This window comes from Typopeltis vanoorti, chromosome 8, assembly GCF_054136105.1.
Source record: "Typopeltis vanoorti isolate ZY-2024b chromosome 8, IOZ_Tvanoo_1.0, whole genome shotgun sequence".
Lineage (NCBI taxonomy): Eukaryota > Metazoa > Arthropoda > Arachnida > Uropygi > Thelyphonidae > Typopeltis > Typopeltis vanoorti.
This window is the reverse complement of record NC_143556.1, coordinates 73,137,689-73,159,163: the sequence shown is the minus strand read 5'-3', so window position 1 is coordinate 73,159,163 and position 21,475 is coordinate 73,137,689. Positions and strand designations below refer to the sequence as shown.

Genomic DNA, 21,475 nt, shown 5'->3' with positions numbered 1-21,475 from the left:
TCAAAAAAGAGAGACTATTTTTAGAATCTGTGGCAGCACTCAGAAATCAACCGAATTTAAATAAATGCGGTTGCATAAAACTTCCCAAAATTTGGGAAACATTAATTACGCAGTCCAACACAATTTTTGCTGACTTTTATATGAGACTTGTTTTTTACTAATTTGGATGTGCTGATTTCAAATATCACGCCCATTTTTCTCTATCACGTCAGGTTTTTCCTCTATGGCATTTTCTTTTTGCTAATTTGTAAGTTTTTGATAGTTTTAAGGAGGCAGTACTATTTAGAGGATCAAAAAAATCGATTTTTTAATATTATTTTCTGAAAGTATGTACTTTTAAAAATCTGTTCCTAACTTTTTATCAAGAAATTCGAAAAATTCCCGAAGATATAGCCTATTATTCAAAACGGTGCGCAGATCAGAATCGGAGCGCTCACCGCTCTCGTTTGTTAGTAAATGAATAAATGCGTAAGAACCTGCAACGGCACGTACTGGCGTTTTGAATGCGAGAGAGGCTGATAATTAGATACATAACTACTTAACAATATTCATTAAAAATTACAAGCATATTTATAAAAAAATAACAATTTTACTTACACATGAGTTTCAGGGAATAAATTTTTGTTTGTAGCAATTTCTGCTGTGTGTTCTGTTTTGGCAATCCCTTTGAATACTCCAACAGTAGTTGGCCATCATGTGAGAATCCCATCTTCCTTGGTACCAATCTTCCATAGTTTTTAAGTCTTGATGAAATCTTTCGCCTTGTTCATCGCTTACAGCACCTAAATTCTCGGGAAATCTATCAAGATGACTGTATAGGAAATGAAACTTTATGCTCATGTTGCAACCTAGGCGCTGGAAATTTTCAAGCATTGTTTCCACTAGATCTTTGTAATTGCATGCTTTTTTGTTTCCAAGAAAATTATTCACAACCATCATAAATGAAGTCCAGGCCTTTTTCTCAATTTTGTTCATAGGGTTGATGAAATTTGGGTCTCTCATTAAAGTTCTAATTTGCGGTCCATCAAATACACCGGCTTTAATTTTTTCATAACTAAGTTGTGGAAATTTTTCACATATGTATTGGAAACAGTCACCTTGTAAATCTAAAGCTTTAACATACTGCTTCATAAGACCTAGTTTGATGTGTAGAGGTGGAAAAATGATTTTTTCTCTGTCGATTAAAGGTTGATTTATAACATTCTATTCTCCAACATTTAAGGATATTCTAAGAGGCCAATGTTTCTGACTCCAGTGTTGGTTTCTAGCTCGACTATCCCAGAAGCATAGAAAACACGGAAACTTTGTATATCCTCTTTGAAAGCCAAGTAAAAAGTTCACCATTTTAAGATCCACACAGATGATCCAGTTATGGTCTGTATATTTTAATAACTTCAGAACCTTTTTAATGTCCTCATATGTTTCCTCAATTAAGTGGACTGAATAGCCAATAGGAATTGAGCCATATACATTCCCATTGTGTAGTAAGACACACTTGAGGCTGAAATGAGTGTTGTACAATATCATTTGGATGATATTGTACAACACTCATTTCAGTTAGTAAACCTGACACATTGTTACAGTAAACAAACCCACACTCATGTTTAAAATATTGTACAAGATTACTTTCCCTGCTATGATAAAAAGTTATCTTCGTATCTTGCTCCAGTAAGTTTTTTTCATTTAATCTTGAAGCTAACAATTCCGATGATTCCTTTGATAGGCCCAAATCTCTTACTAAGTCATTCAATTTCGCTTGAGTAAAACGTTGCGGTCCAGAACTAGAAATTAAATTTTCATTGTCTAAATCAACATCCGGGTCTTGCTCCTCAAGAACATCTGGCATATCCCGATCATGCTCGTTCTCAAGTAAAGGAAGTCCTTTATAAATTGGCACGACTATTTCATTGGAATGAGCAAGTGGCCGAATTGCTGAGTCGAGATTTGGATACACAATTTTTTTCTTATTCTTCTTATTATAACCAGAAGTCTGAACTAAACAAAAATAGCAGTCATCTACGTGATTTTTCGGTTCACGCCAAATCATTGGAATGCCAAAAGCTAATTTTTGGCGTTTTCCCTTGCTCCACTGTCGTAAATTTTCTACACATGACTTACACACTTTATTTGGAGCTCATGACTTGTCCTGATCTGCAATTTTTACGTCAAAGTATGCAAAGTACACTTTCTTAATGAAATCAGTGATATTTGTCCTTTGACTGGGAACAGTAAAGCTGCCACAAATGTAGCAGAAGGAATCTACACTATTGACACAATTTCGAGTAGTAGACATGATGTATTTTCTTCACTGCCGACTAACATGCAATTAACAAGTGAAAAAAAACCAGAGACTTTATTGAAACGTTATAAGCGCTCATCATACTTTCACGATCGCTTAACGATTGACTGATTTCGATCGTTCTTTGTCCGCTATGACGCATATAGCATTCATTTGTTTTAGGCAGTTGTCATCGCCTACTTTTCATCACCTAAATGTATTAGGTCGGTTATCGGCCTCTCTCGCATTCAAAGCGCCAGTACGTGCCGTTGCAGGTTCTTACGCATTTATTCGTTTACTAACAAGCGAGAGCGGTGAGCACACCGATTCTGATCTGCGCACTGCTTTGAATAATAGGCTGTATCTTCGGGAATTTTTCGAATTTCTTGATAAAAAGTTAGGAACAGATTTTTAAAAGTACATACTTTCAGAAAATAATATTAAAAAAATTTTTTGATACTCTAAATAGTACTGCCTCCTTAAAACTATCAAAAACTTACAAATTAGCAAAAAGAAAATGCCATGGAGGAAAAACCTGACGTGATAGAGAAAAATGGGTTTGATATTTGAAATCAGCACACCCAAATTAGTAAAAAATAAGTGTCAGATCATAATCAGCAGAAAAAAAAAATTTTTTTGTTGGCCAGTGTTATCAGAGATCCCACCTTACATCCTAGGCCACCTACAAATGCCCATAGAGGGCGCACCACCTAGATAGGGCTTTTGTCTCCCACATTTTTCACTTAGCATTGTGTTGTATTTGTGTGTGTGTGCATGTTACATTAGTTTTTTTGTAATCCCTGAAGATGTCTCAGTGACTGAAACGAAATATTTTAAGCATTAAAATCAGTTGTAATTCTTTCTTAGTGCTGTATATATTCCATTAAGCCTCCAACATGATTTATTCATATAAATGACAAACAATAGGTAGAAATGATTTAACTAGTGATAAATATGCTATGAAAGGATTGTTGGGAGAAGTGAGAATGAAAAGTGAGAAAGCGAAAACAGTTGGTCAGTTACCAAAATATGATAATAATTGAATATTGAATTAAATTAAAATATTGAATGAAGTCTTAATAAGAGCTACAGTGGCAATTGATTTGAGGCTGTGTAGAAGGAATAGTTGTGACTTTTTTTAATGTGTGGAGTGAGTTTTAAGGTAGAATGGATTTATATGAGAGGAATGGTCTGTACTTGAGTGCATTTGGTATTAGGAATCTGAAAGAAATTATTTATTGGTATGAGACCTAATACAGAGAATCAGAGAAAAACTTGATCATAATGGGAGGAATAGTGAGAATCTATGTATAAAAGCAAATTAGTTATGAAACTGTGTTAATGATATGAACGTACATAATCATGGAGGTGATTATGATAAAACGATTATTAGACTACAGAGGTGAGTATACAAAAAAGCCTTGAGAAAACTAATGCCTGTACGCAAATGCCAGGAGTATCAGGAACAAAGAGGTTGTGTTTGTTGTCTTGGTGAATATGTTGTAACCTCAGATTGCAGACGTTAGTAAGATCTGTCTCTCAGAGAAAGAGGTACTCATTGGTATCGAGTTTAAAAGGTATGATATTTTTAAGAATGATAAACAAGATAGGAGAGGTTGATATCAGATGATTTGAGTCCATTTAGGAGAGAATGCTATGATTGCAACATTAATAACAGTTTTCCATACGTCAATGAGTTTGAAGCTATCTGGTACAAGGTGGAGTCTAACAAGCAGTTGCAACTTTTCACCTTGTTGAGGAATAATCTGTTTGCACCCCCCCCCCCCTTGACCTGGCTTCACTGCTAAAGACCTGCTATTTTTTAAATTGTAAAATCATGGTGTCATGTATAACATCCAACGGAAACACTCTCGCTGCTCACTCCAAATCCACCTTGAAGCCAGTGATGCTGGGGTGTTGTTTATTGCAGGCTACTTTTGGCTATTTGTATACGGAAATATGACTTCTGCCTTACTTCAACTTTGGTATCACGTCTGGGTCTGGCTCCCATTGATGAGACCTTCATAAAGGTCGAAACCAGTCTGGGCAGTGACCCTTCTCATAATGCATAACCATAAGGATATATGCTTTGCATTATGGGATACTAAAGTAAGTAATGTGAAATCATCAGCCTCTATATATGAGTTGCCCAGTTGTGCAGTTACTTCACGTGCAGGCTTTGTTAGTTTACACTTGGATAAAGGGTTAAACCAAGAATATAATTTCTTGGCATCTTTAATTTATAGTATAATCAAGTGGAAAAACTTTCAGCATCACAGATGAGAAGATTTTCATCACTGAAGATTCATTTAACCACCAAAATGAAATGATCATTTATATGCCCAGATAGTTGCACACTGGGCAATTGCACCTAGGATTCAGAGAGATCATCACCCCATGTCAGTGATGGTTTGGTTGGGGTGACATATGAGGCAATATCTAAATTTCATTTCTGTGAGAAGAGTATCAAAACTTCCAGCAAAGTGTATCAAGGCACCATGCTAGAACCTGTGATATGGCGACTGAACAACACCTTATGTCACAGTAGGCAGTGGACCTTCCAAAAAAGACTCAGTTCCTACACAAAAGACAAGGACCACATAACAGTGGTTGGAGGCAAATGTGCTCGACCACACATGTTGTTATCTGATCGACCATCCAATCTGAATCCATTGGACTTCAAATTGTGGTTGGAGCTTGAGAGAGAGAGAGAGAGAGAGAGAGAGAGAGCTGCAAGAAATGACAACCCCGCATCACCAGCCTGAAAGTGAATTTGGAGTGAGCAGTGGCAGCATTTCCGTTGGATGTTTACGTGCCACCTTAATTATGTCATGCACCATTTTTTTTTTCTTACACTTGGATAAAGGATTAACAAATCAAAGAGGAAAAGAGAAAGGTCAGAGTCAGTCAGATAAATTTTGAACGCTGATTAATTGCTTTGGGTCTTCAACATCCAAAGAACCCTCAATACCGTTTCAGTCCTTGATTATGATGAACCAAAAGGCACTTCAAAGAAGTCCATGTTCATTAACAAATTAAATAAATTAACTCATTCAATAAAAAAGCATTATTATTATTGTACAGGCACCTGCATGGAATCCAAAATCTCATTGCAAGAGATCCAAACTTTTCACACGGTCTATCATACCTCTCCTTGAATCCATTAACAGACAGAGAACTAACAACCGACTCTTGTAACCCATTCTATTCATTCATAACTCTCCAAGTGAAAAATCTAGTTCTCACACTTACTAACTACATTTTTACTCTCAACTTCCAGGGATGACTTCTTGTTCTGCTACCTCTAACTAAAGTACTGAAACATTTCCCTTGCATCAATCCCATAAAATCCTTTAAGTAACTTAAACATTTTTATCATACTCACTCTTTTTCTCCTAACAACCTACTTCTGCAATCCACACACCCAATCTATCCTCGTAGGGAACATTCCACAGACCACTCACCATCTTGATCGCTCACCTCTGAATCTCCACCACTTCCTCATCCCCCAAGAAATTCAGGAGACCAGATTTGAGCACAAGTAATCCAGATGTGGATGTATCAAGGGCTTATAAAGGGGAATAACAACTTCCTTATCTCTGTTTGTTAATGTGTTCTTCAATAGCCAAGTAATCTTATAGGCTACCTTAGCAATATGTTCTCTAAACTTTAACTCTCTGCTCTCTGTCTACCAACCATCTCTAAATCTCTAGTGTCATCTATTTTCTGGAGTACAGAACCATCAATGTGATACACAGCTCGACATTAAACTGATACCCATTATCTTTTGCCCATACTGGCAGCCTATTTAAATCTCTTCCTACAAGCTCTGCTACTACTCTATGTAATTTCACATCATCAGCAAACAACTGAATATTTCCTTTCAGGTTATTTCCTATATCATTTACGTACAAATCAAACAGCAGTGGTCACACCACTTAACCTTGCCACACACCACTAACCACCTGTTCCCCCCCCCCCCCCCATGCAGCACTTTTTGATATCTGTACAGCAGCCATCCTCTTATCCACTTTAACCAGTGTCATATCCATCCTCATTTGTTCTAATTTCCATAACAGAGTTCCATGTGATATTTTATCAAATGCCTTTGCAAAAGTCAGCATGTAGCCATTTCCTTTATCCAACTCAGCTATTGCTCTATTATAAAAATCACTAAAAGGCATAACCTACCCTTCACAAAGCCATGCTGCCCGTCATACAGTATCATATTTTTATCTACCCATTCTTGAATTCTCTTTTGACCAATTTTTCCAGTACTTTTACCACTACATCTGATATACTGATGGTCTCTAATTTGCTACTGCAGTCTTAGAACCTGCCTTATGCAAAGGGAGTTATTTTGCCCTCTTTCCACTTCCTTGGAACTCTACCAGAGTTGAGACTTAAATTAAAGAACCTATAAAAATAGTTAGAGGCATTGCCATTTCCTTTGCACATTATTGAAAATCTGAGCTGATATCCCACTTACCTGACAGCTGTATTTACATTGTGATTGAAATTGGTGATTTTTATCTGTTTTATTATTATTTTTTTCTTAGAAAATTACTGTTTTATAGTATATCAGTGTAGATTTTTGTATTTTTAGAGTATTTAGCATTTTTATTAAGATATAGTTTAAAATGGTGCAAAAAAACACACAAGAAATGTAATGCCGAAAATGGTGAAGTTGTGAACAAGAAGGCTTGCTCTGCTAAGGAGGTTATTGAAGATATTGAGGAGGATATTGAAAATGATTTAACCTCCAAAATTGCAAAGTTAAAGCAAATTATTAGACAGACAATGCAGGGAATTACAGAAAGTCGAGTGGCGTTTAAATGAACATGGGGATGATCAAAAAATTAAGCTTCATAATAAGAAACAACAAAGCATGGAATCAGGTAAGTAACATCGATTGTAGAAAGGATATTATTTGGTACAGTGACTGTTGTGAAACATGCTATTGTGAGTTGGTTATAACTTCAAATTTTCCTGGAGCAAAAATTAAAAATATAGCAAAATCATGCAATTGAAAAAAAAAAGAAAAGAGATTGTGAATGTATCATGGTATGGAACAAAACAAACAAAAAAAATTACCGAACTTCAACATCCGTTTCAGTACATGCATTATGAGATATGCCGTTCGACTACATGCACATTAATAGAAGAGCATGTGTAGGGTCTATGCTATTACATTTAGCTGAAGCAATGGTGTTGACATTGGAAGTAAAGACATTTATCGTTGAGTATTATTTTCGTTCACACGGAGTTGGTAGAGTAAATGGTCCATGCTTACGACATGTCTGTGAGTAGTTTGTTTGTTATTTCCGTAAGCATGCCCCAAGCAGTAGTGTTCACCATTGCCTTAATAGAAAGGTTCTGACATACCTGGAGTGGATTACACTGTGCGGTGGGAATGCTGTGCACACTTGCTGGCCATGAAGATTCATTCTTTCTCCATAATGTCTGGTTATTGGATGAGGCACATTTCTATCTTAGCAGTCATGTAAACAGACCAACCTACAGGTTTCTTGGTTTCCCGAGACCTGAATTTGTCCAAGAGAAACCTCTTGACAGTGAGAAGGTCAAAACATTGTGTGCAGTTTCCATTCATAGCATAATTTGGCCCTATTTCATTGAAGATGGTGGCTTTGAATAGCAAATGCTACATCAAGAATGTGTTAGTTCTTTTCCTCCAGGATTTGGATACGATGTGTCGTGCAAAAACATTCCATTTCGTGCACGGGTATTCCAACAGGACAGAGAGCAACCTGCCACACATCATGTGGTTTTAAAGCCTATTTACCAGCACACTACCCCTGGAAGCTCATTTCGAGGTTCACAGAATTCCCGTACCCTTCATGTTCTCTTGATCTCACATCACTTGATGATGACTTCGTTTGGAGTATGTTGAAGGAATGGATATTCCACCATGACCTGCCTTCAAACCTTAATGAACTAAGGGATAAAATTACAAGATATGTTCAGCAGATATCCCACCCTTGTTCTCAAAGATGACAGAGAACCTTCGCATACTCCAAGAACTATGTCTTGAAAGACAAGGTGTCCATTTTGAGCACTTAATCTTCAGTTGTTAATGCTTTATTCGACCAAGATTCCACTGATTATTGTTGTGGGTGTATAGATAATCATGTGTAAACATATATTTCCTTTGTTAATAAATATGTTTTCTCCATAACATATATCATAGTTATTCAGTACTGTTTTTTTTTGTGCTATAGTGTAGATACTAATGACCTAGATAGCAGTAAGTTCAGTATGAAAGAGGATATGAAAGGATTGTTGGAAGAAGCGAGAGTAAAAAGTGAGAAAGTGAAAATCATAAGTATATTATCTAGATATGATAAAAATGAATTAAAAAAAAACTATGATGGCAAATGATTCGATGTATAGGCTGTGGAAGGAATGGATGTGAGTTTTTGGATGTGTGAAGTGAGTTTCAAGGAAGATTGTATAAGAGGGATGGCCTAGACTTGAATGCGTTTGGTATCAGGAGTCTTGAAAAACTAATAATTTGTATGAGACCTAACACAGAGAGTCAGGAAAACTAAATTATGATGGGAGGAATGGTGAGAATCTGTGTGTAAGAGTGACAATGTTATGTTACTGTGTTAATAATGGGAATGGGCAGTATCGTGGAAATGATCATGAGGAGAAAACAAATTTATTTTATGTTTTTCCAGTTCGGATCCATCAAGCAGGTGCAAAGATATCTGCGTTGTCCAACTGGGTCACACAGACAAGAGAACATGCAGATAGCTTATTATGTATGTACGTGAATGCCAGGAGTATCAAAAACAATGGGATAGAGATAGTTGTCTTGGGCAGTATGTTTGTACTTCAGATTATAGGTTTTAGTGATATCTGGCTATCAGAAGCAGGAAAGTTCTTGGCCTCGACCATAGATGGCAAAACTATCGGCAAGTTTTTTTTCTAAGTTGGTATATCTGTCATAAGCATCCATGTGAAATTGCAACTCATTCTATCAAGTAGTTTTTTTTTTATACAGCTGTCTGAAGCAATAGTATTGTCTGTATCCCTTGAAATGGATAAAATAGAGTTTTGGCAATGGACAAATTAAGGGATCTGCACTATGAATTGTTAGAACATCAACCCTATTCCCCAGATTTGGCTCCCTCTGACTTCTATCTCTCCTGAAAACCTCTTCCTCGCTGGTCAGCATTTTTCTTCGAATCAAGAGGTGATTGCAGCTGTAGAAGGGTATTTTGGAGATCTTACTGAGAACCACTACAGGGATGGAATAATGGTGCTGGAGCATCGCTGGAATAAATGTATCAGTCTTAAGGGAGATTATGTTGAAAAATAAAAATAATTTTGAAATTATAAATTTGTTTTTTCATGTTAGGCTGAGAACTTTTCAGACCACCCTTGTACTAACTGGTATCGAGTGTAAAGGGTCCAGTATTTTTAGGAAGAATAGACAGGATAGGAGAGGAGGCATTGTGCTACTAATGATATTGGATGACTTGAATCCAGTTAGTGTTGAGACCTATGACTGTAATACTAGTAACATTTTTCCATCTGGCAGTGAATTGGAAACCATCTGGTGTGAGATGGAGGTTAACAAAATGAGTTACATAGTTGGGTGTTGTTGCAGACCTAGTGGTGGATCGGTTGCTAATGATGAAGAAATGCATCACCAAATAAAAATGATGGGTGCGAAAAGAGTAATCATAATGGGGGATTTTACTTATCCAAACAAATAATTGGGAAGCAGTAAAATCTCATGAGAAGAATGAAACTGAATTTATTGGGTTGTTGTGTGACAACTTCCTCAGTCAGCATGTGACAGAAGGACTTGAGGTCAAAGAGCGTTATATTTGATTATAGTATCGGAGGGGATTTCATTTGAAGATGTGGCTATACTGCCTCCAGTTGGTGACAGTGACTATGTGGTACTCACTTGGGAAGTGACTAAGTTTATGAATATTCCATTCAGAAAATGTTACACATGCTTTAGCTACAAAGCAGGAAACTATGACCATCTGAGAAGTATGCTGGATTCTGCACAGTGGTATCAGTTGTTGGAAGGGAAGGATATTGGCAGTCAATGGGCAGTGTTTAAAAAATACTTAAATAATGCAATATCAGAATGAATGTGTCCCTAGAGTTCCAAGAACAAATAGAGTAGGAGTGAAATGGATGTGCAATCTTATCAAGCAAGATATTTGTAAGAAAAAGATGTGGAAAAAGATGATACTGTGTGCATAAGAATGATGTCCATTATGAAAATTATAATCAGCAGGCCAGAAGAATCACAACTGTTGCATGGAAAGCTAAGTCTGAGATGATGTGGAAGGAATACTGTGTGCATAAGAATGATGTCCATTATGAAAATTATAAATTCTTTGAGTTCATTCAGTTTCCAAAGAATGAACCCAAAGAATTCTGAGGTATGCGGCAAGTAAAAGAAAGAATGCATATGAAATAATAACTCTACTGAATGCAGATGGTGTGATGCAGGTAACAGATGTAGAAGAGGTTGTTCAAGAAATGAGTGCCCATTTTGCTGAAAGCTGTCAACCTGGTATATGCAACATTGCACTCACTGCTACCTCTTCATTAAATGAAGAAAGTCAGGTGTATGAAGAGGAGGTATTAGAGCTGTTGCGCAAACTAAATAAGAATTCAGCAATAGAGACTTATGGGATATCAGCATGGATGCTGAAAGAGTGTTCAGCTAAACTTGGCTATTCCTTTGACTAGGCTATATAATTTGAATCTCAGAACAGAAGATTCCATCAGAGTGGAAAGAATTTATTGTAATCCCATTGTACCACTATGGTTCAAAGACTGATAGGTCAGTAGTTCAAGAAGTTGGGTTTCACATTCAGAAATGGGTTGACAGAGTATCTCTACTTTGCAATGAACAGCATGGGTTAACCAAGGGAAGGTCATGTTTTAGCATCTTGCTCACATTCTATAATAATAATAATACCATTGAGTTGGACAAAGGGAATGGATACACTATGATACTTTTTGATTTTGCTAAGGCTTTTGACAGAATACAGCATGGAAAACTGTTGCATAAATTTGAAAATACGAGTTTGGATCATAAAATGTGAGTGTGGATAGGAGGATGGCACAGAAAAAAAAAAAGTGGTATATATGTGGGATGTGAGTCTGCAAGATTTAAGGTAACTGTGGTGTACCACAAGGATCAGTCCTGTGTTCACTATTATTCAATCTGTACATTAATGACACTGGAAAGGATTTGACAGTGACACAGCTGTTTGCTGATGATGCAAAGATAGAATAATCAGGAATGCAACTGATATGCAGTACTTGCAGAATGATTTGAAATAGGCTGGAATTATGGGCATAGGAAAATGGCTATCAGTTCAGTGTTAGTAAATGTAAAGTTATGCACTCTGGTCAGATTTAGATATCCAGTGTCATATTATATTAGTGGGATTATGCTAGAAGAAACTGAACAGGCTATAGGTCTTGGAATTTTAGTTGATAGGAAGTTCAAGGGCCATATAGGGAAGATTGCAAATACAATTCAGAGGATAATAGCAATGCTGAAACACACTTTGACATGTGAAGATAAGGATGTCATTTTGCTTCTTTACAAGGCCTTGATAAGATCTCACTTGGACTATTGTGCACATGTCTTGTCTCCTTGTTTGCTTGGTGATTCTGATATAGTGGAGAGAGAGAGAGCATAAAAGGAAAGTGTTAAAAATGATATCAGAAATTCAGAATTTGTAGACTGTAGACACTAGCAAACAGGAGAAAGAGGGGTGATATGATTGAGACTTACACACTTCTGAAAGGGTCATATACATCTGTTGATGGTATTTTTTATTTTATGGAGGTTGGAGAAAGAACGAGAGAGCATTCTTGGAAGCTGAGAATAAATGCCATCAAGAAAGGGATGCAAGCTACATTTTTTTCTCATAGAGTTAGTCCATGATTGTCATGGATTGCCATTGGATGTTGTGTGTGTGTGTACATGTAGTGTGAATGAATTCAAGAACAACTATGACAGCTGGTATGGGTAGTATGTGGCCTCCCTCAATGAGTCCTGACTCTCTGGAGGTCTCTCTTAATAATAATAATAATAATAATAATAATAATAATAATAATTAAATTGGAATATTTTCAGCACAAGACTTCGAAGTAATGAAACAGACCCTTCCTTATAATGTAAGTATGACTTATGTAAACTGTGTGTGTATGCATGCTTGTTTATACATTTATGTAATTCCCTCCAATTTACTTTGATTTTACTCATCATACAGTATTTTTTTGAACTTGTGGAAAATAATTAGCGTTTATGTTAAAAAAAAAATGAAGTATTTGTCATTTTACTCATTACTCAGACTTCAGAATTGACACTACATGTCACTGAAGAAGGTGTTAGACTTTTTTCGAGGCTTGCTCTCTGTATGAGTTTTTTTTAATAGAAATAAAACTTTTTTTTTTTTTTTTTTTTTTTTTTTTAAATCTTAATGAAATCCACAATAAAACTGGTTATTTATCTTGCGGTGTTGTGAGGAGGAGAAATAAAAATGACTACATTGCTGATCACTGAATACTCAGAAGAAAATTTGCATTGCCTCTAGTCTGTTATGATTATCAATGAAGCTGTCACTTAGTCTCTCTGGTGGAGGCCCCCCTTAAGTCAGATAATTCTATATAAATGATCTTTATAAATTAACATAGATGACAGTAGCCCACCCATGGTTGGTTGGATGAATAGTGTCTCTGCTCATCTAGAGACTGCGGATTTGAATATCACTCTGACTTGAATGTTTATAAAATGTCTTTAGGGTAGATGATTTTATTTCACCTATTGTAACTACTCTCTGCTTACTGGGAGCCTGAAGTAGTTTGAACAAGTACAATATGATATAGGTTTTCAACCTTTTGTGAGTGAAATTGAGACATAAAGGGAATGGGAACTCTAATGCTGTTGAGAAACTTACATGCCAGGTCTACATCGTGTTTCCAGATTTCAGATGAAGGACTTACATGTTATTGAAATGAATATTGTTGATGATGTTGTATCTTTAGCAGAATGGAAACAGTTATTAATGACATCTGGAGGTAGTATTACAGTAGTTTGCATTCAGGACATTATGACCATGATGAATGAAGTTGGCTTTGAGAATTTGAAGAAACTGATTTGAGGTACTAGAATACCATAGAGAAGTGTCAAATGTGGATTTAATGGTGATGGGGGAAAGAGCATGAAGTTTATTTTGTATGATTAAAAAGCTCTCAAAAATATTTAAGCGGTGTTGAAAATTGTTTTGAAATCATCACAAAAAAAATGACCCATCTGTGACATGTGGTGACTTACTGCAGTGAGAGAGAGATCTACATGCCAGTCAGCAATGGAAAGTATTATCTCTTACTGCTGCTGCTCTCGCTCTCTTTTTTAATTTCACATAATATATATTATTTTGTTTTCATTAAATCATTCTCTATATATTTATATTTTTTGGTCTCTCTTTTTTTTTTTTTATAGGAAAAAAAAAAGGTGAAAATAAATGCTATTATCCCAAAATGTTTTCTAGCTAATTATAAAAAAAAATCTCATTTTAGATATTATGAATGACTCTTAAGCTGAGTACTATAGGGAATCACTAACTATTTTTATTACAATAATTTAGGGCCAAACTTTGACCTGCTGAAACTCTAGTTTCAAGTTGATTGTTATCGCTTTGACATTCATTCAGCAGAAATATTGAATGAATTCTAGAGCATATTGAAAATAGGTAAACATTCCTAAAACCCATAGTTTTTTCTTTTTCTCTCCCTCTAGATTATATGAGGGTGGTCTGAAAAGTTCTCGACCATAGATGGCAACACTATCAGCAGGATTTTTTTTTTTTCTAAGTTGGCACATCTGTCATAAGCATCTATGTAAAATTGCAAGTCATTCTATCAAGTAGTTTGTTTTATACAGTTGCCTGAAGCAAAAGTATTGTCTGTATTCCTTGAAATGGATAAAATTGAGTATCATGCGGTTATAAAATTCTTTGTAAAAGAAGGTCTAATGCCAAAAGAAATTCATTCAAAGTTCATAAAAGTTTATGGTCTCTCTTCTCCTTCATTTTTGGCAATTAAGAAATGGGTTGTCAAGTGCACATTATGATATTGGATGATTGGCAAATCAAAGTGCATGAAATTGCTGAGACTATAGGTATTTCCAAAGAATCTGTAGGATATATTTTGCATGAAGAATTGCAAATGAAAAAGCTTTGCGCAAGATGGGTGCTTACTTGCTGACAGATCAAAAACGTACTCGCATGAAAATCTCTGAACAGTGCTTGGAGCATTTTAATAAGAATAAAACTGATTTTGTGTGTCAATTTATTACTATGGATGAGACTCGGATTCACCATTACAGACCAGAATTCAGTTGGGATAGGGAGGGTGCTTGGCCTTTCTTTTGCCTCCATCTAATATTACGACACAAATTTGCTAAAGACGACATCAGAGATGAAGTGTTGTTATCTAAATTTGATGAAATATCGGTAATTAAAGACCGAGCAGAGATTTGTGAACTAGTAGCTGATGATTTTAAGTTTGCCATTGCTTGATAGATTTCTAGGGTTCAGAAGGGTGACAATGCTCAGTGAATGTTTTACATAACAGAATTAGTGCATAGAAATATTTATCAAAGGAAGCACACAAGCAGACTGTCAGTTAGAATGCTTAATTTTTAAGACATTACCGTCCTCTAACTAGTTGGTTGATAGGTCACCAGATTGTTAGTTTAAATTTTTACGGTGAAAATGTCTAATGGCAAATTTTTCTACGGCAAAAATGTTTATGCCGAATTTTCCGGCGACGGTCATAAAGGTAATGTATATTGAAGCTCTATAAAGAGGGATAATAACTTCCTTGTTATTTGAGCTATTTTGTCCACTTTTGTATGCTCTCTGAAATTTAACTCCCTGGCCACCATGAAATCTCTATCCTCAATTGTTTCCTATAGACCATTTTTGTCAGTGTAATATGCAGCTTGTTTACTCTTTTCATCTCAAAGGGCGTAACTCTGTCCTTTGCCACATTGAACTAGCAACCATTGTTCTGTGACATCATCAGCCTGTTTAAATCATCCTGTAAGATGTATATTATCTTTATTAATTATTTCTCTTCACAGTTTAGCATATTCAGCCAGCAATTGCACATTTCACCTCAAATTGTTCCTAAGCAGCTGGCTAAAAATAATCTTGTACCATGCCACTGGTCACCTCTCTTCTCCTTGATTCTACTGTACCACATACTACTCTTTACAATCTGTCCATCAGCTACTTCCTTATCACTAGTTTCATATCCACATCACTTGCATCAGTTTATGTAATAGGAATCTGTGCAGTAACCTGTTCAATACCATTGCAAACTTCAGTGGTATTATGGTGTAGCTGGTTTTATGGTTTTCTTTATCCAGTCTAAGTGTCACTTTAGTGTCAATTTATCATCCTATCATAAAGCTGTGCTGTTCCAATAAAGTATCCTCTTCCTGTCTACTGATTCTTGAATTCTGTCCTTAACCAACTTTACCAATACTTAACCATCACTCCCGAGATACTGATTAGTCTATGGTGATGTGTCTGTCTTGAAGTCTCATTTATATATTGGAACTATTTTGTCATTTTTTCACTCCCATCTGATCTGTCAAGTGCTGAGACTTAAACTTGCTGGTTTTGGGACTTCATGCCTGGTAATATCTGATCCATCTCCATAGCTGTGATCCCAATGAGATTTCATAATTTCACACTTTAGTTTTTCAACTGTTCTCACATCAGCCCCTCACATATCACTTACTGCATTATTTTCACCTGATTGATTTTATTTTTATTCTTTGTTTTTTATGGTAATTCCATACCTGAAAAGTTGTTCAGCATATAGTACATTAGTATTATGGGTAGGAAAAAAGTTGAGGAGAATGAAGAAACATTGGATTTGAAGACCTGCATATTATGGAAAATACACAAAAGGCAATAGTAAAAGTAATGAAGAAGAGGGGGTGAAAATTGTTGTGTGTGTGTGTGTGTGTGTGTGTGTGTGTGTGTGTGTTACTTCATATTTTACCTCCAGAAAAGAGATCTGAGGAATTACTAATACCAATTCTGATGGAACAGTGCCTAGAAATATTTGTAGAAATATGCAAGCAGTAATTTCAAACTAAATCTATTTGCAAGATGGATTTTAATCAACCTAATTGCTGTTTTCTGTACTGAGTTGAGCATTTTTGGTTGCTATTAGGGCAACTATCCAAAACTATGATATGATTATAGGAAAATAATTATCATATGATTATATGAGAACAGTATTCAGTGGTTGGATGGATCTGCAAGTTGTTTAGAATTAATGCTTGATCAGAAGCAAAGTAGCATTATGAGAAAAAGAGAATATCTAATTTCGTGGATGCTGAGAAAGCTCTATTTGTAATATGTTCATCTAGAAATATTGGAGACGAGAGAGCTATCCCAAAAAGCGAAATCTCATCTTGTTTGGAATTTGGATGTTGATAAAGTGAGATACGGAGAAATGTTTTTTTGAAGTAAATAACACAGAATTTCTGTCATTGAAGTTAAAAGTTATCGGAGTCCCATGGAAGAATAGATTGGAGATAAGAATTTAGAGTTGTCGAAGTTGATATTCTGGAAATTTTCCTGATTTCTTCACTGCAAGGTTTCTCAAATAAGAAAGAGGTGTACAGTGCAGAACTGTCATCAATAAAACAGTCTACTGGATTTGCAGTCTAATGAGAGGGTCAGTGATATGTTGGTATTCTGGAAAAAACAGGGAAACATTACTTCTTTCTCTCTTTTTTGTAAAACACTTTCTCTAGGTTTCCCTGTTTTTTTCCAGAATACCAACATATCACTGATCCTCTCATTAGAGGGAACAGCCCTTCAAGAAGAGTGCTAGTTCATATCACACAATGGAGGATTCCCAGTTAACATACTTGTTCCACACATCTTTGGAGATGGTAACAAACAAGTACTAGCAAATCATGTTACTTGAAGAAAAACCTCTCGAAATGGAGTTAGATTCAAGTTTGGCATATTCTCTAATAGGTCATGGGACTAGCAACCCGAATGATCATAGTTGATGACTCCCTCTCATTGACACTGCCAATCCAGAAGTACCGAGTTCTGTCTTATTGCCTTTCCTCCTTCTCATGTACATAAGACCTACTCTCAATTACCACTAATCCTATCTACAATTTTACAGATGATAGTACTCTCCACTCATCTTACTCATTTGACAAACCGTGCAGTACTTTGACATCCCAGGCTACAAGATCATCTACAACTACTGCCTTAAACATTGATCTGCGTACTATCCTTGGATGCGGTGAGGACAACCTTGTCACATTCAATGCCACCAAAACATGGTCTTGCTTTTTCTCTTGCAAAGGAGATCTCAGCTATCCCTTGCCCTCAGTAATACACTAATCACCAGTCAAGATCAGATCTCTCTGCTTGGACTAATTTACCTCCAGTCTCCTGGCACCATCACATCACATCAGTTGCTTCCTCAGCATCCAAAAAACTAGACATTCTCTTTTGTTCAAGATGCTATTTTACACCCAACCCACTCTTAACTATATACATCTCACAAATCTGCTTATGCTTAGAATATTAATCACATGTTTGGAGTGGAGCACGTAAAACTTTTCTAAAAAATGCTTGATGTTGTCTAGAGGAGAGCAGTTTAGCTCAGACGATTCCTCACTTGTAGATTCACTTCAACCTATATCTCGAAGACACAATGTTTTGGCTCTGTATCTATTCTACAGGTACTTCAGTTTTCATTTCTCCACTGAATTGGCAATGATCATTCCTTCACTTTCTGTTCTACCTGTTAATATAAGAGTAGCAGCTGCACAGCATCACCTTACTGTGCAACTACAAACACACCTAACCTTGGTTTGCTACTTCCACTTTTATTCTATCTACTTTCATCCCCTGGAACTGCCTACTACAAGAAGTATTTTCAAACAACAACAGCCTGCAACTCTTCAAAAAATGTCTATAAACTTCTGTTTGAGTCCTCAAATGTATTAGGCACGTGCTTATAGGTCACTTATTCATCCCATACTTCACCTCTCATGTATGGGATGAATATATTTTAAAAATATGATAAAAAAACTTGACAATTCTGCATTCATTGCAATTATCCCTTCAATAATCATCCATGCTTTTACTCACCACATACATAAAAGAAGGCCAAAAAATCTCTTTGGGATTTCTTTTGGCCTTATTTGCTAATTTTCTCTTGTAATCTGATTTTGCTTTCCTTACCACTCTTGTCTTTGTATGCTTTGTAGTGCTTATGAGCCTGCTGATCACCTTTCTCTTTTAATATATCCTACACATTTTCTTTTTCTTTCTTTTTTCTTCTTAATACTTTCATTGAGTGATCTCCTTATGCTGGGAAAATACCCTAATGCTGCTTCTCTCAGACATTCCTTGACCATTTCCCATGCACTGCTAACATCTTGCTTTCTGTCACAGTTCTCATGCCAAGGCAATGCTGTAAACTCACCTCTATGTTTGTTAATCACTGTCTTCATTGTTCCATTATATGTAACTGAAAATTTCACATGCTATGCCAGTTATCAGGTCTAGACTGTATGATCACTCTCTCCATTGGTGGCAAAGTATTGATTTGCCTTGGTTATGGACAAATATTTTCACTTCTGGTGCATTGATTTGTCTAAGACTAACTTCAGAAAAGATGCCAAAAAACAAGAAAATGAAATGGAAATGTGATAATTGTGCTGTTAGTGACTTTATCTTCATTAATAATATGCAGATTGTGGATAATTGAAATATTAACAGATGCAGTTCTACTGAAGCTCTAAATATAGATGCCTTGAAACCATATGTGGTAAAACTATAGTAGTACTAAAAGATCTCATCAGAATATTTAAGGAACAAATACAAAAAAGGCATAAATAGCATAAAAAAGGAAATTAAAGCAGAAAACTTTATGATAAAAAAAAGAAATGGAGGAACTTTTCAGAGCTGAAATTAATGATCTGTAATCATTACTTGAATTCTCTTTCAGCTGTATTTTGAGATACAAAGAGTAAAATTAATAATAATGAAAAATTAAAGAGATAATCAAAATTGATGTAGAGCTAAGAAATGAAATTAATCTTTAAAAACAACAGATTAATGATCTGAAATGGGAGGTGAAATATTATTATTACACAGGTCAGATGAGTCAGAAGACTCATTGTGGGAGATCCATTATTCACACAATACCTATCATGCCTCTCCTTAAATTCATTCACTTATTAAATTTATTCACTTATTCATTCACCCACAACCACCTCTGGCAACCCATTCCACCAATTCACCACCCCACAAGCAAAAAATCTAATCCTAATACCCTTGCTAACCACACTCTTACACAGCTTCCACTGGTAACCTCCCACCTCCTGCATTCTCTCCCTTCTTGCCATGTACTGAAAAAAGTCTTCAGTGTCAATCCTATAAACCCCATTTAATAATGTAAATGCTTCTATCGTGTCTTCTCTTTTTTTTTTTTTTTTTTGTCTATCAACTAATTTTTGAAGCCTACAGACTGTCAATCTATTCTCATAGGAGCATTCTACACACCTGCCACAATCTTTGTGCCTCACCTATAGATCTCTCTCAACAACTTTTTCATCCCCACGGAATCCTGGAGTCCAGACCTGTGCACAGTAGTCATGATGTAGCCTTATTGAAGCCTTATATAGGGAAACAATAACCTCTATCCCTGCTTGTTAGTGTGTTCTTCAATACACAAGTAATTGGATATGACATTGAGTTCACTGCTACCTCTTCACTGAATGAAGAAACTCAGGTGTAGGAAAAGGTATTAGAGCTGTTGCACCAACTGAATAACAGTTCAGCAATAGGGACTGATGGGATATCAGCATGGGTGCTAAAAGAGTGCTCAACTGAACTGACTATTCCTTTGACTAGGCTATATAATTTGAGTTTCAGAACAGGGAAGATTCTGCAGGAATGGAAAGAATGTATGGTAATCCCATTGCAAAAGGATGGTGCAAAGACTGATGTATTCAACTACAGATCAATCAGTATCTCAGGAGTGGTGGTGGTGAAGATTTTGGAAAAATTGGTGGACTCGCATTCAGAAATGGGTTGATAGTGAATCTCTACTTTGCAATGAGCAGCATGGGTTCAATAAAGGAAGGTCATTTTAGCAGCTTGCTCAATTTTATAATTTTACCAGTGAATTACACAAGGGGAATGGATATACCATGATACTTGTGGAAGACTGTTGCATATTGGAAAATATGGGTTTGGATTATAAAATATTAGCATGGATAAGAGGATGGCTGGCTGACAGATATCAAAAAGTGCTATACAGGGGTTGTGAGTCTTTGAGATGTAACCTGTACCACAAGGATCAGCCTTGGTCCACTGTTATTCAGTCTGTCCATTAATTATTATTATTCTTTTTATTATGTGGCACCTCCAGGGAGTCCATGGACTCGTCGAGGGAGGGCACTTGCTCTACAGCTCTCTGTCTCCACCACTCAGTCGACCAACTACAACAAACCGCATCTACACCAACAGCATCTACCACCAACCACTACCACCACTAGTATTTTCACAGACAATCACAAACATCCATACCCACAGCAAGATTCGAACCCACAGCCTTTCAGCTGGAGAGTAGATATGCTAACCACTTTGCCAACCAGGCCAGCTAGTTTGTTGTAGTCGACCAACTACAACAAACCGCATCTACACCAACAGCATCTACCACTAACCACTACCACCACTAGTATTTTCACAGACAATCACAAACATCCATACCCACAGCAAGATTCGAACCCACAGCCTTTCGGCTGGAGAGTAGATATGCTAACCACTTTGCCAACCAGGCCAGCTATGATATTGGAAAGGATTTGACAGGCAACTACATCTATTTGCTGATGATGCAGAGATAGGTAGGGTAATCAGGAATGCTGCTGATATGCAGTACTTGCAGAATGATTTGAATAGGCTGGAATTGTGGGCATGGGAAAATGGATGTCAGTTCAGTGTCAGTAAATGCAAAAGTCATGCACTTTGGCACGATTAGATATCCAGTGTCATATCATATCGGTGGGATTTATGCTAGAATAAACTGATCAGGCTTGGGATCTTGGAGTGTTAA

The 21,475-nt window shown here is 36.3% G+C and overlaps 1 protein-coding gene across 1 annotated transcript in view; it reads left to right on the top strand.

Moving 5' to 3' along the window:
• The window catches only part of LOC150104099 (metal-response element-binding transcription factor 2-like), a 171,659-nt gene that overhangs the window by 61,889 nt on the left and 88,295 nt on the right, over positions 1-21,475 (top strand). The window contains exon 7 of the mRNA XM_090396400.1: positions 12,429-12,469. Within this exon, the coding sequence (XP_090252526.1) occupies positions 12,429-12,469 (41 nt within the window). The remainder of the gene's footprint in view (positions 1-12,428; positions 12,470-21,475) is intronic.